At 37.2% G+C, this 25,679-nt stretch overlaps 2 protein-coding genes across 2 annotated transcripts in view; one reads left to right on the top strand and one right to left on the bottom strand.

Annotated features, from left to right (window-relative positions):
* Skp2 (S-phase kinase associated protein 2) overlaps positions 1 to 11,434 on the top strand; it is a 30,259-nt gene extending 18,825 nt beyond the window's left edge. Inside the window, 5 exon segments of the mRNA XM_012514278.2 lie at positions 2,147 to 2,178; positions 2,299 to 2,342; positions 4,021 to 4,146; positions 4,294 to 4,401; positions 9,455 to 11,434. Coding sequence (XP_012369732.2) covers positions 2,147 to 2,178; positions 2,299 to 2,342; positions 4,021 to 4,146; positions 4,294 to 4,401; positions 9,455 to 9,668 — 524 coding nt within the window. The 3' untranslated portion in view covers positions 9,669 to 11,434.
* Positions 11,435 to 14,391: 2,957 nt separating this feature from the next.
* Nadk2 (NAD kinase 2, mitochondrial) overlaps positions 14,392 to 25,679 on the bottom strand; it is a 15,248-nt gene continuing 3,960 nt past the window's right edge. The window contains exons 3-6 of the mRNA XM_023712011.1: positions 21,281 to 21,336; positions 21,107 to 21,160; positions 18,860 to 18,983; positions 14,392 to 16,469 (exon numbers count right to left, since the gene is read on the bottom strand). Of these exons, the coding sequence (XP_023567779.1) occupies positions 16,331 to 16,469; positions 18,860 to 18,983; positions 21,107 to 21,160; positions 21,281 to 21,336 (373 nt within the window). The 3' untranslated portion in view covers positions 14,392 to 16,330. The remainder of the gene's footprint in view (positions 16,470 to 18,859; positions 18,984 to 21,106; positions 21,161 to 21,280; positions 21,337 to 25,679) is intronic.

Here is a 25,679-nt window from a genome sequence, read left to right as displayed (position 1 = left end):
AGAAATGGTGATCAGAAAAGTTAAGTAAAAGTGGACAGTTAATGACCTAGAGTCAAGGTTGCAGTCTAGACTGGACCAGACAGTGAAAATTTTATAAACTATTTGTAGATAGAGGTTTTAATCAACTAAATTGTTAGTCAGAACTCATACAAAAAAGAAAAACAGCTGGCCTTCTGAGACTGTGGATTCTACATGTACGCATTCAGCCAACAATGGATCAAAGGTATTCTGGAAGAGAAAACTGAATATGTATGGACTTTCGTTCTTGTCATTATTCCCCAAACGATCCCTTGTAGTGAGTATTTACATAGCATTTACATTGTATTCATTGTTATAAGTAATCTAGAGATGATTTGAAGTACACAGGAGGGTGTGCTAGATAGAGTATGTGCCAGCTCTAGGCAGTGCTGCAGTAGGTGTTGAGCACCTTTGGGTTTGGGTACCAAGGGGTGTTGTGTAATTGGCTCCTCTTGATACAGAAGGATGATTTGGGGTTTTGGGGGTTTTTTGGTTTTTTTGTACTTAGGACAGGGTCTGCAGGGCCTCACTATGTAGATGCGACTCATAGTGATTCTCCTGTTTTCAGCCTCCCAAGTGCTGAGATTATAGGCACGTGCTGCCACCCCCGGTCTCATTCGTCTCTATTGCCATCTCAGCGTGCCCCGGGGCTGGGGTCAGCACAGCACACCAGGGTGTTTGATTAATATTAAGCAGTAGTTGCCAAATGGAGATAGTTTTCTTGCAAGGTGACATTTGCCAGTGTTGGGAGACATTTTTGATTGTTGCAATTAGAGGGGTGGTGCTGAGACGTAATGGGTAGAAGCTAGGAATGTGGCTGAACAAGTCATGGAGCAGCAGAATCTCTGTCTGTCTCTGTCTGTCTCTGTCTCTGTCTCTCTCTCTCTCTCTCTCTCTCTCTCTCTCTCTCTCACACACACACACACACACACACACACACACACTCCAAAGTGTTAACAGTAAAAAATCGTGTTATAAACCCTATGTATAGAACTTTTGATTCCTCTAAAAGAGCGACAGAGTTATTCCAGTGCACACAGGCATCTGAAGTAGGAATATTGTAAGCCTCAGCATTTGGCTCTGCTCTGGTCTATGTGTATAATGTTGAGAAAATCTTGATGTGCAGACATTAATGTTGCAAATGGAAAGACTTGTTTTGTTTAACAGTGTCATACTGCAGTGTCTGAGCTAATATTGAGTGTGGGATGCACAAAACCTAACCTGGTATTGTGTACCACACACATCTCCATGTCTTGATGTTGGTACGGGCTCATTTGTGGGTATTTACTGATAAAGTTTTTATTATGCTTTGAAAGATATGACACAAACCTTTGCAAATACTTCTCAAAATTTATTTAGTATTTGGAAAACTACATCTCCTGGGCATGATGTGTTCTCTAATAAATAAGATATACCAGGCTAGAGAAAATAGTAAGTACAATTTCATGAGTGGCCAGAGATTAAAGTCTGTTGTCTTCGGGGCCAGCCACATAGCTCAGCGTACTAAAGTGCCTGCTTAGGCAGAGCACAAGGGCTGGGGCTCGATCCCCAGCATACCGTGCCGGCCCCATCCACGGGGCCCCCTGAGACAGCAGTTGGGACTGGGTGTTGTGGCATGTGCCTGTAATCCCAGCACTTGGGAGGCTGAAAAGAGAATCACTAGTTCAGTCTATGTAGTGAGACCCTGTAGATCCTGCCCTAAATACATAAAAAGAAAGTCTGTTGTCTTTGCAGGGACTCAAGTATGACTGCTACCATTCCCAATACCTGTTTTTATCAAAGGAAGTACTTTCTTTAAAAGCCTGTAAAAGCTGTAGCCTTGTCTTGATTCCTTTCCCTCCCCTCCCTACAGTGTTTCTATTCACATTATTTTCCCTTTATATACACTATGTTAAGACTGATCATAGTAGCATATATCCTCAAAAACATACAAAATTTTTTTTTTAATCTTGTATTTATTTGGTACAGGGCCTGCTACGCCACTCATTCTCGTAGTGATCCTCTCAGCCTCCCCAGCACTGGGATCACAGGCGTGCGCCACCATGGCTGGTTTCAGTGGCCAGCTTGGTGTAGGGTCAGCACAGCATTGCAGGACTAGGGATCAAACCTGGGTCCTTGTGCTTGACAGGCAGGCGCTTAGACTACCGAGCTATCTCCTGGGATCACAAAATATTTTTTAAATAATGGAAAACAAATCACCACTCTTAACATCATGTCAGTCTTTTTACAAGTTTTTTTTTTAATGGGACATAGCATGTGGAATGCTACTTTAGAATAGCTTGTTACATTTTTTCAGAAAACCCCATTCTTAGTAGCTGTGCTCAGTCACCAGCCACAGGAGACTCCATCCGCTAGACATGGAACAATTATATTAAATCAGAAATTTATGCAACTGCTTGCTTTCTGGTGGGCATTTACATATTCAAACTTGAATAAAATTTGGGGTGTTGGTGTTTCCTTCTGTTTAATTGTTTTGTTTCGCATTTGGTTTTTCTTGCTGCGTTGTTCAGCATCACTTTTCAGTTAGATAGCGCAGGCTGGCCTTGAACTCATAGTGACCCTCCTGCCTCGGCCTCCTAAGTGTTGTGATTGTAAGCACGCACTGCTGCCACCGCAGCCAGCTGAAATGTTTTGGGCTTTTTTGTTGTTGTTGTTGTTTTGTTTTGTTTATTTCATTGAGAAAAAAATACCAATGAGACAGTTTCAAAACGTGTTAGTAGGACAGTTACAATAATTAATACATTGCACATTGTTGTCTTTGTAGTAGTTATTCAGAGTACAGGATGCAGACATGATACCTTGTCTAAACACTAATAGTACAAATCTCACTGAACTAAGAGAAAGTAGCTGTATATCTATCCTATTTTGTATATGAAGATATATTTTTTTTTCACTACAAAATGGTCCTTCATTTATAGAACCTCTTGTTTTTTTTAAAATAAATTACTTGGCTTAAAAGTTGCTTAGTCTAGATAACTTTCTTCCAAACTCTGAAAAGTTATTTAAAATTTCTAGTATCTTTGCTAACAGCAGTCAATATTTTGGTGTATTTCCTTTCAGACCTTTTCTTTCTGTGAGTCTGTATGTAAATGTGATTTTGTGTGGGTGTATTTTGAATTAGTTGAGATTATAGTGCTCTGCATATATTTCACGTTGTTTTGTTTTCAGTAAAAGGGTGTCTCCTACATTTAGGACCTCATGCATACTGAGCAGGCAGTAGCACTAAGCTGAGCCACCTCTGAACAGCTGCTTAATGACAGCTGTTAGCATTGTAATTCACGGAATGAGTGAAGATTAACAAACTGAACTAGAAGATGGACTACTTCTAACTGTTGCTACAGTGGATATGTTCATACACATCTGTGTTTTTCTATAAATGGAATTATTGAACTAAAGGGTTCAGTGTGTAATGCTTTGAATACTTTTTAAAAAAATCAATATGCTATAAAAGAAAATCACATTTAGCCTCACAGGCGGCACATAAAAATAAATAACCCACTATGATGTACAGTGGGTGGACCTACTTTACTACACCTCACCTGTTTGGGTGTTAGAATATAATTCTTTTCATTTGATAGCTGGAAAGCAGTATTTCTGATTTCCCTTAATATCTCCCTCTATTTTTATTGTCTTTTGTAAATTATCCATTCATGTTCAATAGGTCTTTTCTATTATCTTTTTCCTTGACATAATAAGACTGTTGGCGCTAACCTAGATGGAAAATGATTATCAGTTTTCTGATAATTTTGTAATTGTTCTGTTTTAATATGGTAGACTTTTTCAGACTTTTATGTAGCAGCTTCTCAGCGTTCATTGCATTTTTAGGGTTAGATGCCTTACCTATCCCAAGATTCAATAAATAACTGCCTGAATATTTACATTTAGAACTTTTTAAGATGTATGCAATTTATTAGGATATATTAGAGTTACGGAAATATTTTTTTCCAGTTGTGATAGCAACATTGTGTTTAACAGATTGAAAGTCCTGATTATAGTGCACAGTGTTAAAGGATCATAGTGACGGCACACGTAGTCCTCATGTAATAGTGACCATCATGTCTGCTTGTCTTTCCTAGATCTCTGTACCTTAGTTAGAAGATGCCCCAACCTTGTCCATCTAGACTTAAGGTAATTTTTTAATTGTTTTAGATTTAAAAGTTGAAAAGTCTTGATTGCTCATTAAATGGTGAAAGCATCTTAATGTTGAGTTGGAGAGACTGAGGAGTAGTATTCTGGTGGGTAGTTCCGAGCACCTTTTCTTCTGCTCTGTTACAGTGATAGTATCATGCTGAAGAATGACTGCTTTCCAGAGTTTTTCCACCTCAACTACCTCCAACACTTATCACTCAGTCGGTGCTACGATATAATACCTGAAACGCTACTGTAAGTATATTTTGCCTGTATTGCTAGCAGAAGGCAGGGACCAAAAGACATGCCGCTTAATATTAAAATTCAGTATTATTAGTAGCAGACAATGAGAGTATGTACATTATTAATCTTACATCTTATTAATCTTAATCAAAAACTGGTTAGGAAAGATCTGCAAGAGAGAAAAAACAGAACAGTTTTTTTGTTGAAAGTGTCTGGCAAAAAGTAAGTTAACCGATTGCTCACTCCGTATTTATCATCTTGCTGTGCATATTTTTAAAGTAGTAGAATGCCACACCAGGCTAACACCTGCGGAACACTTCCAGGAGGAGTACAAGATAGCTTTCGGGGCACTCGGTGTATCATCAGGAAGGCAATCCAATGGGAATGATTATTACAGTTTTATTTTCCAGATTTGCAAATTAGCTGTAGTTGAATCCAAAAAAGTCTTTATCTGGGCTTGCAGGACAAGTTCTGTAATCTAGTGATGTTTGTCCTGTTTGCTCAAGAAACGTGAAGAATCAGGACACATAGCTGATGCATACTCTAAGAGTCAAATACACTCTGAACAGGAAATATTAAGGCCCACAAAAATGAAGGGGCGTATCCCAGATAGCATGGTGTGTTACTGGCCAACCAAAGGCTAGCTCCAGGTTTTCCTGGACAGATGCAGAAGTCTGTATCTAATTGCGGGGTTCATCTGAGTTTCATTTTACCTGCTCAACAACTTCCACAGTATTCGAGGGATACAAAGGAAAAACGTCTAACCCGGCCTTATTTTTAAGAAGGTATCTTCCCCTCCCCTCCCCTCCCCTCCCCTTCCTTGTTTTTGCCATACCAGGAATCAAACTCTTGACCATACACTTGCCAGACAGGTGCTTATGCCTCTTAGCTATATCCTTAGCCCAAGAAGGGCATCCTGAGAATAATAGCATCTCTTTTGTTTTGTAAGATGATTCCTTTATTTCACCCCAAAGAGCCCTGGAGTCTTGCTACTTCTGCATGTTGGTCTGTAGCAATTTCATGGGAAACCACAAGAGGTCAGTATTTTGCACTTGGTCACATGCCCTCTCTCCTAATGGCCAGCATTCCGGAATGAACCTGATACTCACTGAGCTCACTATCTTAATGCCAGGAGTTGAAGTTCAGCCTGCCATCTAAGAAAGCTTTGAAAAAAGAATGTACTTAGTTCCCAAGTTAATGAATTGGGTCTTATGAATTAGCTTCAACAATGAATAAAGCAGATACTTTAGCTATACAAAGTTAACTAGCAGAATTGGGGATGTGGTAAATACATGTTTAAATTAATCATTTTCAACTCAGAGCTCAGCCTGAGCTAATACCCTATTTGGAGAAGCTCTGCCTAAATAGGATACTCATGTTTATTCGTGTGGCTCTCAAATGTTGGGATCTAAACTGACATATACGGAACTCTTACTAATATTCCTATTTTCTGGCATCGGAATTCATAGGATCCGCTAGTACTTCTCTGTCATCTGCTGTTTCCTGTCTCTGCCATCAGGCTCCTGCTTTGCCTGGGCAGTTTCTTTGGGAAGGTTGTGTCCCCTCGATCACTTTGCCAGTGCTGAGACACAGTGCCTGACATTTACAACTTAAAGGAGGAAACATTTCTTTTGTCTCACTCTTTAGTCCAGTTAGCTGACTCCAAAGCAGGAAGGGGTGGTGAAAGGGTCGGGCAGTTGGGAAGCAGAGTGAAGGGAGGAGCCAGGAAGGAAGGGAGGCTTCCAGGTCATGCCCCAGTGAATGTTCTTTCAGCTCAGCCTCACCTTCCAGCAGCAAGTCCGCCATGAAGTCCACGTCGCGCCTGCACAATCCAGACACCTTACAAACACACATGACTTTGGGGATCATTTAAATCTCAATCAGTCTGTTGACTGAGAATTCTTTTCTAATGAGAATATATCCAAGTGTTTTGCTTTTTCTTCTTCATGCAGAAAGAAAGAAGCAAAGTGGGCGATAAGCCAAGTCCCTTCCCTTAAGCTGAGATGAGGGGAAATTTTTGAACTCTCACATTTTAATACTTCATATCCAGTGGTATAACAGTAAAACCTGCGTCCTTGCAGGAAGTTGAGAGCTTGGGCCTGAAGTCACAGACCTAGGTATGAACTTGCTTTTTTTTTTTTTTTTTTTTGAGCAGAATATATTTATTGAAGGAAAGAAAGCTCCTGTCCGAGAGAGGGACAGGTGGGGGGCCCGAGCGGGTTGTCCCCCTGAACTTTGATTATTACTTCTTTGTCTAAATCTAATCTTGGAAAAAGACAGGGTTTCAATGACTTAAGTGTAGTCTAGGTCAACAGCAATACATATTGAGGAAAAGAAAAAGATATTCTTTAATCTTAGAGTAAAAGAGGGGCTGGGGATTTGGCTCAGCAGTAGAATGCTTGCCTACCAAGCTGGAAGCCCTGAGTTTCAGTCCTTGGCACCAAAAACAAAAAATAAACCTACCCTAAAAAACAATTCAATCAAAAAAAAAAACCAGTAATATTAAAAAAAGAGACCAAAAACAAACAAGGCAACTGCAATTAAAGTAAAAGAATGTTTCTTTATGTACCACAAACATAGTATGATTTATACTCTACATCCTTTAAGATAAGCTTGTTGGTACCCTTTCCTGGAATTTCCTAAAGTAAAATGCCTTCTGCTGTAATTCAATCATTCTGGCAGATGTTGTACTTGAAATTCATAATAAAAGTTCCAGGGTTTGATCCCTGGTACCACATGCTGCACCGAGCTGGCGATGGAGTCCAGGCATGGTGGCACATGCCTGTAATCCCAGCACTAGGGAGGCTGGAAACAGCAGGATCACTACGTCCACTGCATAGTGAGACCCCGCACCAAAAAAAAAAAAAGTTCAGGGTGTCTCATTTCAAGAGAGATGGTCATCCAAGCTAAAGAAGTGAAGGCTACTTTTTTCTTATTTCTGAAATTGGCAGATTCAATTTGAAGTGTTCTGTAATAATAATCTTTTATAATTATATAACTAGACCCCCCAAAGTATCCCATTATATTTCTTTCCTTATCCTTAATTGATCCTATATTTTATGTAGAAGCTTTGTTATATTCCTATTTCTTATTCAAGTGAGAAACCCAAGCTAGAGAGTTTGCTGATCTAAGATTAGGAGGCATAAATTTCTGTTAAGAGAATTTGTAGTGGCGGCATTTCACATTTTATGCAAAGGAATAAAGAGGAGATAAGAAATAAACCTGTGAGTTTACTAAATTGAACACGTATCAAAGCATCATATTAGAATGACTTACATGCTTCATTTCTATTTACTGTTCCTTTGTTTGGTTTCCTTCTCTTCTACTGTAATGTCAAAGAGAGTCTTACAAATTTGTTTTTATGATAATAAACAAAACAGGAGGCAGTCTTTTGTTTTTTTCTTAAAATTTTAAAGACTTCCGTTCTTTGACTGGTAGCCCGTCTTACGTGTGTCCCTTCCCATACAACTCGAGTGTACTGTGATTTCCTTGCGTACCTAAAGTTCTTCCTGTATGAACATTTCCTTTTCTGCCATCTGCCATCCTTCCTCTTTTTCTTACTACCACCTACTGTTTCTTGCTTTAAATATTATCCACTGCAGAATGACTCAGTTTATCTGCCTTGGATATCCCAGAACCAGAATTGTCACAGGTTTTGCAAAGACTCATATATTAGGATGCTGTCATCTTCAGTAGTGACAAGTATAAACATCTACGGATTGGGACCTTTTAGATTTTGTTGTTACAGAGCAGAATTTACTTTGAGATTAGCAGGCTGTTCTACGTGATTTTTCTTTTGAACAAGTATACTTATTTTACTTAATATCTCTATTTCTAAATTCCCCTTCATCTTTTATTCCATTAACATACATTACACATTTAGTGCTTAAGACATTTTGCAGAATATAGAACAAATACATTTAGAAGGGTAAGGGGAAAACTAGAAGAACAAGTTCATCTGATTGGTCTTAAGGCCTATGAGGCTTTGTTCTATAACACAGAACTCGGTGGTTCCCAAGCAGGTGAGTGCTGTACTCTGAGCAGTGCTTTAGGAGGATGCCTCAAACATTGGTGTATAGAATGGGCTGGAGCGAAGAGCAGAGGACAAGTGACAGCGTAATAACACAAGTCTGACTAATGATGACAATGTAAAATAAAGGATGCTTCTAATACTAGGTCATTGATGTGCCCATTATTCTACAGTGGGAGTCCTTTGAAATTCCAAAGTAAATGTTCCTTTTCCTGAAACTTTGTACTGTTTCCCAACCTGGGGCGAATACAGATCAGAGACAAGTGAATCTCTAGGCACATAGATCTGTGTTTTAAAAAAATCACTATGTAAACCAAACAGTATTTGCTTTGGGTAAATAAGCTTGTCTTTTGTGAAATACCTAAGGACTATCCTGCCTCTGATATGAAAAAATGGTAATGTCAGAGGTAAAGAGTTGCTGCCTCCTACACATAAAGGGATGTGTTAGCACCCCTTTTCCCCATCTGTCCCAACTATGTAACTGTCTACAATATCTTAAAGAGCTGGTGTGGCTCTTCACTCACATGGACTGTGGGTTGTGAACTATGACTTAAGAAGTCATCACCCCTGCTGATAGGTCCTTTTTAGAGGCGGAGCCTACTTCAACTAAAGTTATATCCACTCCTTAAATTTCTGTAACTTGTGGTAGTTGCAGTTGATGAAACAGTAAAACTTTTTATTTCCACAGTCACTAACTTGCTAGCTCACAGCACAGGAATCCCTTTTAGATCACTGTGTAAACTAGAAATGGAGAAACAAATATAACTGGATTTTATTCTTCAACCTCAGAGAACAGTACAGTCATAAGGGTCTCATTCGACAAAACACATGTGTTTCCTTAGGCCACCTGGGTCAAGCTGCAAGGCCTGCACTTCCCAGCTTGGTTCACTTCTACTCCTTCAAGTCATTTCTTGCAGATTACGTTTTTAGATTGCATTTTGTAGACTGTAATACAAATTCTAACAATTAGGTTATGTATCTCGAGTCAGTTTTCATAGGTACCTCTCCTCTGAAAAGCTCTTTCTTCCTTTCCAGTGAACTTGGAGAAATCCCTACACTAAAAACACTACAAGTTTTTGGAATCGTGCCTGATGGTACCCTTCAACTATTAAGGGAAGCTCTTCCTCATCTGCAGATCAACTGCTCCTATTTCACCACGATTGCCAGGCCAACTGTTGGCAACAAAAAGAACCAGGAGATGTGGGGCATCAAATGCCGCCTGACCATGCAAAAGCCCAGCTGTCTATGAAATACTTACTGCAGGAAAGGGGGAAATGGAGGAAGCCCAACTGCTGGACATTCGGCTAGTTTTATCACTGATTTTTCTTTAGCCTTCATCCTGCAAGTATTTCAGGGAAGTGTTTGAAAGAGAAAACTATGAAGTATTTCTTTTTAAAAATGACTTTAAAACTTCTTTCAATGCTGGGCCCTTAAGAGCCTTCGGAGATTTTAGGAGTATGAACCTATAATTTCCAGGTAACTTTTTAAAGATCAGAATTTGAACCACCTTTTAAGTGCCCTGTTGATTAAATCTATTTTGAATCAAGCTTAAAAAGTGACCACAGGCTAATAGTTGTCACAGCCTATGTGTAACTTTTATGCATTTAATTTTCCAGTATTGTTTTATAAGACATGGCTTAAAGAAACTATGTTTGTACTGTGAGCTCAACAGAGTCACAGAATAGCATCTGAATCTGGGGGTTAATGCATTTCAGTTTAAAATTAGTTCATTTAAAATTAGTTTATCAGAAAACCTAATGTAACTCATCACAATGCCTCAGTAAAAAGAAGCAAATTTAAAGGTGCTCAGAGGTTTAAAATTGGCATAGGATTTGAAAGCTCAGGAGGCAATTTTCTATGCCAGGTTAATCTGAAGAATCTTTTACTGTTCATTAATGTACTGTGTTCTCAGAATCTTGAATTAGGTAAAGAAATGTGGTTTTCTAACTTTATAATCAAATTATGTTATGAGTTGTTTAGCTTTTAAAACTTGCTTGCTCTTAGGAAGAATATTACTGTAATCAGTCTTGTTGAAAAGTTGGATGAAGAATTCTGAGCTGATACTGCCTGTTTTCCTTTAGTGCTGGGGTTATTTTTTATATTACTCTGGAATCAAGTATTTTAAATTGTCTTTTTTAATGGTATCTCCACATAATTGTTTGAAACTACCCACTTTGTAAGGTCACTGGACCTATGAACAGCTCGTTCCTTTAAATCAGAAATGACAAGCAGCAGGTGTTCCTGCGGTGCAGCTGCGCACTCCTCACGCCTCCATCCTATAGAAGAGTTCAGAGTCACTGAGACTTTTGATGGCACCAGCGATTTTCTGTAAAAACCTAGGACACTGAAGTATAAGATTAAATGGTTTTTAAAAAATCACCCAAAAATAAATAAACCTAGTGTTAAGTTGATGACCTATTTTCACAATGCAACAGAAAATCAAAAACCCATCTTTTCTACTAACCACTTAAGTTTACCCCGAGCATGCACTCGGCAGCATTGTTTACATTCTGTTCCAAGTTTCACTCACAAGTCGTATTGAATACATTTGATAAAATTGTCGCTTTTGTATTTCCTGTTAATTATCTTACGTAAATTAATGAAAAAAAATGCAATTTGTGGTCATTCTATATTTAAATAGACTGATAGTTGGTTAACTTTATTTTTTAAAGTCTAAAATTTTAAAGGTCAAAATATGGTAATAAATGAAGTGCCCTTATTTGCATAGACCTAAGAAAGACTAGTGTTATACAGGAAATGATTATGCTTCACTTTCTTAGTTAGAAAGTGCTAAATACTACTTGAAATTATTGTTTACAGATTAGTGATAAGGGCTGGTGACAGGATCCAGCTGGACTCCGATCTCCAGGTGCCTTCACAAATAGTGCCTATATTTCCAAACACAGTTCCAACCATAAGCTATTTTTCCAACATGTCAACAAAAATAATCTGTATTTTTGTATGTGATTTCTACTTTTATAGACTTGTTTTAAAATAAAAGACATCTTTGTAAGAATGAGTTGAGCTAAGTTGTATCCCTTTTTTCCTTTTAAGTACATCATTAAATGTAGCAGTTGTTGGGGCTGCCATTTGGCTCAGTAGCCTCTAAAGCCCTATATAACAGCCCTAAACAACACATCTACTTCATGTGCTTATTGTCAGATTCAAATGATGGTTTATAATGCATGTTTAAAAGGTGCTAAATATTGGCTGTTTGTCTTTAAAGTGCTTCCAGATGTCATGGCATTTATAAAACATTTGAATTTGAGTGATTAATGTGATAGTGAATTACTGTCAATAAAAGCAAACTAGTAAAAATTTACATACAGGCTCAATTGGTTTATGCTACATAGTTCGTGATTCGATTTTGTTTTTGTTTTTGTTTTTTTTTTATGCCTGGACACCTTTTAGGAGTTCAGTTCCTTTTGAAGCCAACCATTCAAATAATGCCATAGTGACTGTTGCATATCATCCAGTTTCAGTGATCCTTTTACTTTTTCTCCTGTGCCTTTTTGTGGATGATGAAAATATCAAATATTTGAAGTAAAGATTATGATGAACGCCATCCATTTTTGGCAGTCATTAACTCCTGTCTAATCTCACCATAATCTCAACCATCCTCTCCCTGACACACACACTTTTCTTTCTCATAGATCATTTTAAAACAATATTAAGACCTGTAATAGCTAAGTGTGTGACTTCTGTACTTTTAAAAGGCTTCATTCTTCTGATTTAAGTCCAAGTCTTAAGAATATCAGGCAGTGGCCCGGCCTGATAGCTCAGAGGACTAAAGGACCTGCTCAGGCAGAACGTGGGCGCGGGGCCACACCATCGTAGCCTGTGGTGTCCCCCACGACCCCCCCCCCAGCGCTTAGAGACCGCGAGGCACACTCTTGTAATCCCATCACTTGGGAGGCTGTAAACAGGAGTCACTACGCGTCTGATCTATGTAGTGAGACCCTGAACACCCTGTAGACCCTATCCTAAATACAAGAAAAAAAAAAGTATCACATAGTATTGAAGATTCCTTAGACCTCTCCAGTGTTTTCATACATGGGTTTGACTAGGCTCTTAACATGATTCACATGTTGCGTTTCAGTGATAGCTGTAGAATTTAACATTTACCGCCCCTTTTTCCTTCCAGTGTGTTCATCAATGAAACTACCATTTGCCCTTTATTTATAGATGTTTTGGTATTATCTCTGGCATGGTGCTTAACAGGTTAATCTGCCAATTTTCATAAGCTGGTGGTTAGATCTGGCTTGTCAAGATCTAGACAAAAGGTGATTTTTGCACCCTTGGAGATACTTGTTATATGACATATTAAAAGGTATATAACATGGAGCTGGCAGGGTGGCCCACACCTGTCATCTTAGCACTCGACAGGCTGACGCAGGATTGTTGTGCGTTAAGAGCCTATCCTGGGGGGCTGTCAACAAAGCTCAGTGGTCTAAAGTGCCGGATTAGGCAAGCATGCATGGACCAGTGCTTAATCCCCAGCACCACATGCCACTCCAGCCCTGCCCCCAGGATAGGCTGAGCCAGCCACAAAAAGCCTATCCTGGGCTAGTGAGCTGAAGGCCCTGCCTCAGTCGGACCCTGTCTCAAAATAATATGCATCAGTCTTTTTTAACTGATAGCACTTATGGACCCTTAATTCTTCATTCTCCTCTATTCATAAGTCCCAGAGATATGCAGGGTACTCTTAGCCTAAGGCAAAACTGAATTCTAGGTGCAGTACTTTCTGTCCCTTCTGTCTTGGTGAGGTCAACTACAGTTCAACACTTACAGAGGATCTACCCTGTGGAACATGTTGTGTTAGAACCGCAGCCCACAGCAAGAACATTGTGAAGGAGTGGGCGGCAGAAGGAAACTCGCCTTACAGTGCACGCTCCTCCCAGAAGGGCACCTGGCACTTTTTCTCCTCCCGACCTCATCACGTATCCCACCCACGAAGTCCAAAGTCTCTTCACCACGAGGCTAACTCCAAGATGCAGGGCGAAGTCCTATCTAGAAGCCTGTGCTAATGTTTCGCTTAACATTCTAGTGCATCTCAAAATTAAAATGCTGATATTTTTCTATTTCCCAAAATGAGTGCCAAAATATCTGTATTAGTTTTGAACATTAAAATCAACATTTTAAAAAAATCAATATTTAGGGTGTTCAGTACTTAAAATACTTCCTATCTTTAGCTCCTTTAGTGATTTTCTCAAAAATGTGTAAGACTTAACTTACTATACCTTCCTTGTACAAAATTTAACAAGCCTTCTCACTGATTTATTCTGCCAATCCCTGGCATATATGTGCTTAAAGTAAAAAAAAAAAAAAAAAAAAAAATTACATTTAAAAAAATAAGTATTCTTTAGTTCAATAGTGCATTTACTCTTATCCTTATAGCACCACATATACATTTTCTCGTGCTGTTATGTTATCTGGTTGTTACAGTATCTTTTGTACAACTGTCTTGGTATAGATGCTATCTTAAGTATCAGGATATACACACTGACGTAATGGAATGAAATTTTAGTGGTTTAACTTCTACATTGCTATTTTCACAGCTGAACATCTGGTAATAAATCCTTAAATTCCTCTTTAGTACCTTTTTAACACAAGTGAATATTTTACAAAATATTTGTATTAATTGGCTCTGTTCTGCTTATTTAAAAAGTGAAATCTGTAAATTTTTATACACGAAGCCATACATTTACTAAAACTTAATAGTATGATTCAGCATACTGGGGCCCTCATATTTAAATGGAACATCAAATGTATGTGACAACTGAAGCAGCTATACTTTCCTGGTAAGCATTTCAATTTAATAACTGATCATCAGTCTATGTCACATATCACAAAGAAGTCTTCAGGGCACACAGTAATATACAATAGTGAGTAAAATGTCTTTTCTTAACAGTATTTTCAGGAAAATTTAAGTTTCCAAATAATGACCCAATGAGAGTTAAGGAAACGAGAAATGAAGTAAAAAAGGGGTAATAATGGTTTCATTTTATTCACATATAGTGACCATGAAAAGATTAACTCATTCAGAAAAAATTTTGACTATTCTAACATCCTTTCTCATTTCTCACCAATAAATTCCCACCACAAAGCAGAAGTCATATAGCAAGTGGAGCATATTAGGAACTTTCAAAATATGGCATATGAGTAATTTCACACGCAGGTTACCTATTAATATGTTACATATTAGCAGATTTATGTTAGCTTGTGGGCAATCTGACAATATTCCAGTCAAAAGCCTTGAGATATTTTTAAGTTGACATTTTTTCTCAAGATATTTTTAAACCTGCTAAGGGAGATTCTGGAATTTTAACGTCTTTACAAAGTAGTATCTTACATATTTCATTTTAAATCCATGTGGAATTTATATCCGAAGCAAAACATTATTTTTAAAATCTCCATCTGATGCATCATGTAAATTACTTGCTCTGAGTTTATGCAGATTACTCATTAAGAAAAGAATAACAGATTTTTAGAGGTATACAGCAAAATCTAAATTAACTTTTTACCTTAACATTTAGTTTTAAATTGTTTTGTTAAGAGAAACATGTTAAACACTGGTAGCAAAACTAAGCACTCAATTGGACTATACATTCTAGCTTCCAAAGGATTGACTTCTGAGCTTGCTAGTCTAAATGTCTAGTGACAGCATGTTTTATTCATCAGCATGTATCCAGCACCTGGTAATACATGGCACGGAGCAGGCATTTAATAAGTATTTTTAAGTGACAACAAAAATTTCACCAGCAAGTGAAAAAACTTGGGATAAATGCATTTCATTATTCAGCAATACAATTTTTGTTAAAAATTACAGGGTTATTATAAGTAGATCCAAGAATAAAAATTTATTCTAAGACTAAAGAAATTCTTATAATGGGGAAGAAAGAAAAGCCATCAAATTTTATCCCACAAAGTTATTATGTAAAATTTGAAATATTTAGATAACTGAAACCCATAATACTGAATAAAGCAATTCCAAAATTACTATTTTACATATTAAGAGAATTCATTCTCTGTATGACAATATTCCACTTCATAAAAATACTTTTTAAAGATTTTTGCAAATTCCTAAGAAACCATGTCATATCAACTCATTCCTTCTAGTCCCTGAATCCATGTTAAGAGGCCTTTAAAGACAAGAGAGACCTACTGGACTCAATCATCTTTTTAGAAAGATTGTCTGAACGAACTGTCTCAGTATATCTGAAATGGCATCATGACTTTTTCCCAACAGAGGTGTTTTACCTGGCATTATTGAAGTTGATAAAGAAAAATGAAAATATTCATCTACAAATAATTTCAAAAATTACTGAAATTTTTAAATCAATAAATATCACATCATGTTTTGAGATTAGAAAATTCTTAAGCACATATAAAAACCACATTTAACCTACTTCAATTAGGTCAATGTCAGGATTTATCAAAATTCTCTATCAAAATTTTTAAAAATTTTTACTTTCAGGTGCTATGAAAATAAGCACTGAAATTATAATGTGACCAACTGCACAAAGAAAAAAAAAGGAAGGAAAAAACCACCTGTACAGTTAATATTGCAAATCCTAAATATTTAATCCTTTATTTAAACCTGTTTCTAAATTAAAAAGATACACACGTTTGGTTACCAATTGTAAATAATAATAAAAAAAAATTCACTGGTATCAATTCTAATCCGTTTAGTCCATCTACTTCTTCCTACCATCATCATCTTTTCTCTGTGAGAACCCAACAGAAGAATAATAGCAATTTCATTTTCTCTGTCAGCTTTGAGCCCAAGTCAACTAGTCTCAATAATGGCCAAAAAAAAAAAAAAAAACGAAGCAGCTTTATGGCTGGTAATCCGTTTCTGCAATAAAAATATTTTTTCAGTAATTGAAACTTGTCCTCTGAGGAAATCCTTTACTGTTCTAGAAGCACAGTTCGAAGCTCATCTTCTTTATTAATCATCATTGAAGCAATAGCCCCATCATTAAATTCAAAAGAAGTTCCTCCATCCACAACCATGCAAGCGTCCCAACAACGAGAACGAACACAAACCCTAGGCAGAAAGATATTTCATTAAATATTAAGTTTTCTCAATCTTAACAACATAGCAACTGAATTTTCTTTTTTTTTTTTTTTTTTTTGGCGGAACTGGGGATTGAACTCAGGCCCTTACACTTGCCAGGGAAGCGCTTATTCCACTGAGCCATCTCCCCAGCCCCTGAATTTTCATCTGAGCTAGAAAATTATTTGGCCTTAATTTCAAAAGCCAAATAACAAAAAATTCATGCTGCTTAACAATATGGAACATTGTCACAGTCTCACTTGTACGTGTTCAAAACAGAACCATTCACTCAAATATTTCAGTGAACAGGTTCAGAAATGATAAAATTCAAAGGTTGTTTTCATATGGCTGAATACTTTAAGACTTGAGCAAGCATTAATCATGCAAAGCTCTTACATAAAGGAAAACATATATGGAAGAGGCACAGATTATTAATGGACACGAATTATTAATGAACACACATTATCCAAACCAGGACTCACTGCCCTCTCCCTTCTGCTTACCCCTGCGCCCTCCCCTTCCCTAGCACTACCTGCCATCACTTTAGTGTAACATCTTTGTCTGTTCTTGAACTTCATGTGAGTGGTATTTTAGCCCTTCCCGTATGTGTATCGTGTCTTCTTCCACACTGTTCTTTTCCATTTCCCAGAGGAATTTAAGCTCAAGTACCTTTACATATGCTTACTGGATATCCCCCTTTTGTGAAAATCCTGTGACAAGGCCATTCTTCTGTTGGACTGGTTAATGATTCACAGGAATTTTTGTTTCCAAGTTGAGAAGCCCTTTTCTGAAATGCTTGGCACCATAAATGTGTGGGATTTCAGATTGTTTTTCAGATTTTAGACTATTTACATACAAATAATGAGAGATGTCGGGGAATGGACAAACTAAACACAAATGCACCTAAGATTCATATGCACGTTGTATAAATAACCTGAATATAATTTTTATAATACTCCTAGTGTACCTACATTGTGACTGTGACCTAACACGGGATGCCAGGTGTGGAATTTGCTACTTGTAGCATCATTGCTATTTCACAAAGTTTTGGATATCAAAAACTTACAATTTCAGATTTCCAGATTAGGGATACTCCGCCTGCACTAGATATTCAGCTGTGAACCCATGCTGCATAAAGGTCTGGCAGACATCTTTCTCTCTGTAGTATGCCTTTTTATATTTTACTACTGCAAGTTTTCAATCCTAACATGATTCAAATGATTGATCTTTTGCTGGTCAAGTACTTTGTAGGACATGTTTAAGAAACTTTTTCAGTGGCTAAAGTACAAAACTATTACCAAAAATTCAAGCAGAAAGTACGTATCTTTGAAGGAATCTTTCTAGTCTTACCCAAACTGAATGCAGATTTAAACAAAATGAACTCTCAAATGAGTATGTAAAAATGAACACAGGTTTCTCTGTTACATCTTACCTGGAAACAAATCAAATACATACTAATATATATACTAAAGGTGGTATTTTATAATTAAACTGGCCTTTGTTTCCTGTGAGATAACATTTTCTCATAACTATATTTTCTTGTTTGAAAAATTAGGCCAAATTTTATAAAATAAATTACATTCTCTTGGGAATATCATCACCCTCAAAAAAAAAAGCAAATGTAACAGATGGGGAATTCAAATTTAGGAAAACGCTAACAAAAATTAATCTTACTCTGACTTAGATTTTATACAAATATTTACCTTGCTTCTATTTCACGGCTTACTAAAAAAATTTTCTTTCAAATCAGTTCTTTTAAATGATGAGTTTGACCTTACTACATCTTGACACATTTTAAAAAAGCCAACAAATCAAAATCAAGCAATTAAGTAACTGCCTCTTTCCATTAATATTTTAGTTTCTCTGAGTTCACAGTTTGAATGTATATTAGCCAGGATAACATAATTCATTTGTTTCATAGTGTTAAGGTTTGTGTGTCCCTCCAAAGCCTCTTGCAGTCTTGGGGTGGCTTCTGGAGTTTGTGATTGATTGCTGTGGGTATGGATGCTGCGCTTGCCCTGGGGCAGGTAGTTTGCATTACAATGTAAGGTGGGAAGAGAAGTTAGCTGCTTGAGCTGCTGCTACCTCTCCCTAGTGCTCTTGCTCTTTGCTGCAGCCATGAAAGGTTGCTCTCTACCATGTGCTGCTCTGCCTCGGAGCCAGCTGAGTGTGGACTGAAACCTCCAGTATCTGTGAGCTAAATAAACCTTTCCTTCCTTCATTTTAAGTGTCAGGTATTTGTCCCAGTAACAAGAGAAAAGTAACTAAGACACACAGAATTTTTCCTACCACATAAAATATAATCAAATTAGCACTCTTAAAAAAGTGGTTGTATAATGAATGCAAAGGACATAAATTGAAGTCAGGCCAAGAATGCTTACTTGGAGGAGAAACAACGCTGGCGGCTGCTGGAGAAAACTCGGTTTGCTATTGGTTCTCGGATACTGAAAAGTATTTTTGGTTCTTCTGGACTGTACAGCAGTGATTCATTATATTCATTTGTTACTATGAAGAAAAAGTATTAGCATATTCAATAGAGGATGGTCATTTTTGAGAAGTGCAAAACAATAGGTGCTGTCCCTAGCTTAAAAGTCTAAGGAATTCGTTTGGAATTCAACACATACTTCATCAAAAAAAAAAAAGCAAAAAGCCCTAGAAATGACTATTAGCTTCTACAAATGACCCACAAAACATGCAGCATCCACAATGCAGTGGAAATAAGTATAATATAACACAAAAGTATTAAAATTAGAACATATTTCCCTGCTAATTCTTTCCAGAATACTATGCCATACAGTTTTGTTAAGTTAACAGTCTCCATATAAGTCTCAAACAATATTAGGCAAGGATGAAACTGTCAAGACTCAAGATATTTTTAGAAATCTTTGGGACCTGCCTCTTCTCAAACCAAGAGGCACACGCAGAACACAATATAAGTCAGGTGTGGTGAAATGCCCTTGTGAACTCAGCTACACAGAATTCTGAGGCAGAAGAATCACTGGAACCTTCAAGTCTGGGACCAACCTAGCTTACTCTGAGGAGAACATGGTGCCTCAAAAGAAGGGGAGGGCGGGAAGGGGGGGAGAAGAAAGAGGAAGTAGGAAGGGAAAGAAATGAAACCGAAGAAATTAGGCTTGAAAGAAAGTTCAGTTGGTCATTATATTTAAAAACTTGTAAGACTATCAGATCATCTACTTTATTGATGAAAGTATCATTTGAATTACTAGTGCTCAACTTACAATTTTCATCTCCACAAACCCATTACCTAAAAATGTTGTAGGTTGAAAATATACTTCACTTATGAGACATCAGTTTCACAGAACATTACAGTATGTACTGTTCACTGCCACCAGACAGGATCATTGTACAGCACAATAAGGTCTATTACCAGCTCAGGAAACAAGCCTCAAAATTCAAAGCATAGTTTCTACTGAATGCATATCATGCACTATCATGAAGCTGAAAAACCACATTTGGTTCTGACATACCTCAGTCTCTAGGATATGTATTTGCCCATATGTAAGTGTATGTCCATCCATTTTTCTATCTATCTAATTTTCAGGTTTGTATTTTTGATTACCACATAGTCGCACATAATTATAAGTTACAATGTGGTAATTTGATTCACATATACATTAGAGTGATCAGCTCAAGGTTAATCAGAATATACTTCGCCTTAAATTTTTATGACTAGTTTCCTTAGTTCAATTAAGAGAAAGTTTTGGGCTATTATCTTTATTTCTTCTTTGTAATAGAATCTTTTTATCTAAGGGCCAGTGAGATAACTCAGCGGACTAAGTGCCTGCCTAGGCAAGCACAACAATGGGGGTTCAATCCCCTGGGCATGCGGAGGCAACCACCAAGTCCAGGCATGGTGGCGCACGCCTGTATTCCAGTGCTGTGGAGGCTGAAAACAGGAGGATCACTACGAGTCTGAGCTGTGTAGTGAGACCGTATACTAAATACATTTAAAAAAAAAAAAAAAAAAGAATCTTTTTGTCTATGTCTTGTGCTCTTCTGGCTATTTTGAAAGTAATGGTACACAGTGTATTGCCTATTACTATTCTGCTACAAATTTTTAAAATTTTTTCATAAAATAAAATTTTAAAAAACCTCTACCATGTCTTTACAATTATGGTCTATGTTAAACTCCATAATTGAGTTAATTATTATACTCTATTGCCTAATGTTGCTTTCTTTGATATAGATTTAATACTAATACACATGAGTAAAATAATCTTTTTGGTCTCAAATGGAAAGAACAGAATCTTTTAGGGAGCTGAAACCATGAAAAGCAAAACCACGGGTAAGGGTGTAACCAGCGTGGTGGTACATGGAATTCAGATACACATTTTCTATTTCCAAGACCCTGGCTTTTCTACACCTCCCTACTCCCCAGGATGTGCTTATGGTTATGTATGATGATTTGGCATAATTTTTTATAATTCATGTACAATATAAATCTAGCATTAATCTTCACACTATTGAGTTACATTTAAAGGTTATTTTATTAAACACATGCTTGATTCTAAAAAAGTACTTTGTTAATTAGACAACGACACTACCACTTGCAAAATTTATACAAAACTAAATTAAACAGTTAATGATTAATATCATTTGTTACTGACCTTTTTCTACCAATTCTTTGTTCAATGGAAGATTTAAATTTCCTTGTCGTTTTGCTGTTGAAAAAGGAATGGCAAATGTGTCATTAAATATTTTATATAATAGCTAATATATAACAACATATATACATTATATAATATCATGTTACAGCATATAATAGTTATTTTGGTACTCACCAATATTTAAAACATCTTCTACAGCCTGAGTTGCAACCCTGTTAATATTGAAAGACCTAAAAACAAAAACCACATAATTATTTCTTTTTTAATTCTAAAAATATGCTAAAAATAAAAGATTTACCTGATATGTAAAAACTTTTTAGAAATTATCAAGACAAGTTATAAGTGAACAGCTAAAAACTGATAAATAATGCATTGAAATGCCTACGGGGCAGCAAGTATTTTTACTAGTAGGAATACAGAAATTGCAATAGCAAAGTAATGTATGTACTATCAAAATTTAAAACAAACACATTGCATGCTAACAACTTATCCTAAGATACATTCCTACATAAATGTACAAAGATACACACAAAAACTGCACAGCAAATACACAGCCATAGGAAGCTGGTTAAATATATTACTCATTATGATGCTAAAAGAATCCAAGTATACATTATTATATAGAAGATTATCAAATACTAATTTTTGAAAGGTATTATGTATGTAAAATGAAAGATGCTAGCTTCTCACTGTGCAGTGAAACAGTAAGTGTTTACTCCCTATACTCTCCAATCTTATGCTTTCACCTTTATACAAATGTGAAAATACTTTGGACATTTTATGACAAGATGTAGATACACAAATTATTACATTAAGAATTTAAAAGCATTCATGTATCAAACACTTTTGCTCAAAGAAATAACCCCAAGATCTGGTCCTTGCTCCCCTTCTTTCACCATCATCTACCCTCTGACCAAACTCATTCCAACTTCAGTACCTCTGCTCAGACTCACTACATGGTACGAAGCAAAGTACTGTTAAGTTTCTGGACTTCTTATTCAGTAAGGTGTCTCAGTAGTATCACGGTTCCACACACTACAAAGCCAAAGGCACTAAGATACTACCTGGCTCAGGACAAGGGCTCAACAGTGAAGAAAAAAAATATCAAAAAGATAGGAAGCTTTATGAGTCATATGCTAGTTCTAAAGAACATCCACATTTTTAATGTAGAATGCTTAGGAACATTCTTTATTTTAAAATCTAAAATTCATAAAAACAAATTATGATTATTAGAGTTCTAATGAACTAAAATAAACATCAAAAGATTTAGTGACTAATATCTCTTCGTAGTTAACACATAATTCTTCAAGAACTTGCTATAATGTTTCAAAATGTTGAATTATTAGGAATACTACAAACCAACTATAAATACATTCTCTGAATTGGGAGTTATATTAACATTACTTTTCTATGCTGTAACCAGGACTGTAGCCAATTCAGTCTATCTTTAAAAGGGAGCAATAGGTTATGTTCACCATCAAAGACATACTAAAATGCGCAGCAGCCGGGGTTCAATCCCGTGTGCTGTGCCGGCCCCGCCCCTTGGGGCATGCTGAGACTGAGTGTGGTAGTGCACTCCGTTAATACCCAGTATCACAAAACAGAACAAAACATGACACACGAATTAACCCTTACTCCTGACCTTAAGTCTGAGGGGGCAGAATGTATGTAGGAGGAGGACTGGGAGCAGCCTTAAGAAGAAATTAATTGAAATGTGCGATTCCGTTTCGTAGCACTCCTCCAAGTATATGGGGTAAACCACTTAGCACACTGGCCAGAAGACAGAGGACAATTCAGACATCTGCTCCTCAATACAACTCCTGTACCTGAACCCAGTAAAACTAGTTTTGGAAAAACAAAGAGAGAATTTCTCCAGGCCCTTCTGTTTTCCCTGGACATTGAGTTAGGCTTTACTGTCTAGTCCGTATAATCGTATGAGTTCCAGCTAAAGGAATCAGAGTGGACATGACGGGCAGCACTTCCAAGCCTGGCTCAGCAGCCTCCCAGGGGGCCCTCCAGAGTCTTTTTCTGTGGCTTGACATACACGAACAGTGTGGCCTCAGGAGCCATGCTGAGAAGACAGCAGAGCCAGGAACAGGAGGGTGGCTCCCTGAGTAGGCACTTAAAGGAAAGCCACCTACCAATTACCCACTCTGCACTTCATGAGAACAGAAATAAGCTTCTACTATGTTGAGCCTGCCATTATGTTACAATAACTATCTTACCCTGAGTCACACATTTCTATGTTTCTATATTCAAAGTAGACACTGACATGGTCACATTAAAAAAAAAAAAAAAAAAAAAAAAAAAACCTTTCATTTCTCAAAAAAGAAAAAAAGGGGCCAGGAGACAGCTAAGAAGAATAAGTGCTTGCCTGGCAAATGCAAGGTCCTGAGTTCAATCCCCAGTACCTCAAAAACAAAACAAAACAGAACAGAACAGAACAGAACAGAACAGAACAGAACAGAACAGAACAGAACAGAAAGACTATCCTAACTTTTTCTTTCAGGGACTCCTCAAAGCTTTACAATTTATAAAGTTAAGTCTCTCATTTATATCCTGACCTCACCAATTATCAGCCAACAGCTATACAGGCTAGTCAGTTAACTTAAGAGAATCTATACTCTGTTAAGGCAAATAAAAATCACCCACCTCCTGAGTATCTGTGGTAATGTAAATTTAAATTTAAATTTAAATAATGTAATCACATGGAACCAAAAGAGGATTCAGAAGTGCTATGTGATAAAATTATGATACACAGAAATGCATGGATGGCCCTCAAGTCCCTCTTGGTCCTTAGGTTCTTTTTTCTCTGCATTTTCCAAAGAAGAAACAACAAAAGATCTACCTCACCAAAAAATTTCAACAATAATGGGAAGGAAGGACAGAGTGACAGAAGTGGCCTCAGGGCAAAGAGCTTAAGGACTGGATGCAGAACTCTACAGTAAGTACAGGCATTAATAAGAGACCTAACACAGGAAAGGATGAAATTCTACCCTCAGCCTTACTTATTCAAAGGCACTGTGTAACCATGGTTACAACATGTATTTCAGTGCAAAGGGCCTGAGTTCAATCCCCAGTATGGGGGGTGGGGGATGTTGCTAACAGAGTTTGTTAGGCTTTATGTTATCACTGAAAATCTGACAACTGAAACTATGGAAATTACACACACACAGTTTGAAGGAAAAAGTTGAAGTCTAAGTATATACGACAAAAGTGCTATTTCACTAAAAGTACTGAGTTCATCTTGACAGTTTTTCAGTTCAGTAACACTGCTACGATTGGAGCATATTCCCTAAAGCTCATGTGTCAGACAAACCCCAATGCAACAGCGCTGAGGGGGAAACTATGAGGAGACTGGGTCACACTTAGTGTATTACACACTCATTAACGGAGGGTGGGCTCCTGACAGCAGGCCAAGCTCTGCCCTCTCTTGCATCTTCCACAATTGATACTGCAACAAGAAGCCCCTCACTAGATGCTGGCACTGTGATCACAGATTTCCCAGCTACTTGTGAGATGTAAGTCTCTGTCTTTATAAAGTACCCATTCAGTGGTACTGTTACAATCAGAAACAGACTAAGACAACAGTGATCCAACTTTCAAGTGTGTGAATTCTACAGATGTCTCAGAACTCTTCCTTCCCATTCAAAAGCTGACTTTCCCTTGTGAGGCAGCACAAGTGACAGTGATGTGAAAAATGCCTCAAGCACACTGGGCTCCCATCCAAGTTCTGACACCAGTTGTGGGACTTGGCTTAAATTATTATCCTTATTAAGCTTCAGGGTCTCCACGTCACACACACTATCCTTGAGATTAAATCCAGAGGCTTGCACTGAGCTGCACCCCTCCTGCCTACTCTGTCTGACATAAGATCTCACTTTGTGGCTAAACTGCTCAAACTGGGCTCAAATTTGCAATTTTGCTGTCTCATCCCTGACAGTTGGGATTACAGGCTTATGCCATCAGTCCCAGATAACTTCAATTTCTTTCTTATAAAGAAGGATACTACTATATCTTTTCAGGAATTTTGTAAGAGTCAATAAAAAGTACACATAGCACAATGCAGAGTAGCAAGAACTAAGTAACTTACAGGACACAAAATAGAAACTTATAGAATCTTAGAAGTTCGGAAGATAAAGTAATATTGCACCTATTCCGTGTCTCTCATCTTCCAGATGAGGAAACTTCATACAGGTTTTCAAAACCAGGCAGTGGGTTAGCCAGCTCTCCTAACTCCTTTTCAGTTATACAATTGTGCCATTTCAATGGATGAGGAGAGTGGGGAAAGACAAGAGAAATAACTTCTGCAAATTGTTCTGGGAACAATTTCTAATTCCCATTCTAGTTTTCAATAGGTAGCATACTGTATTCCATTAAAAAAAATGCTACCATGATAAATTAAAGCTGTTAACTGTAAAGTTTTTAATTTAACCTGAGATGGTTATAAAATAATTTTATAGCATATTAGATGGTTAAATTTTTTATATAATTATTGGAAAAAGTCATTTGAGAAAATTGCAACTTTAACAAAATCCAGAAATGGGCATCCAAGATGAACACGCACTTCTCA

The sequence above is a fragment of the Octodon degus genome, unplaced genomic scaffold (assembly GCF_000260255.1).
Source record: "Octodon degus isolate 3935 unplaced genomic scaffold, OctDeg1.0 scaffold00002, whole genome shotgun sequence".
Classification (NCBI taxonomy): domain Eukaryota; kingdom Metazoa; phylum Chordata; class Mammalia; order Rodentia; family Octodontidae; genus Octodon; species Octodon degus.
This window is presented reverse-complemented; position numbering and strand designations above follow the sequence as displayed.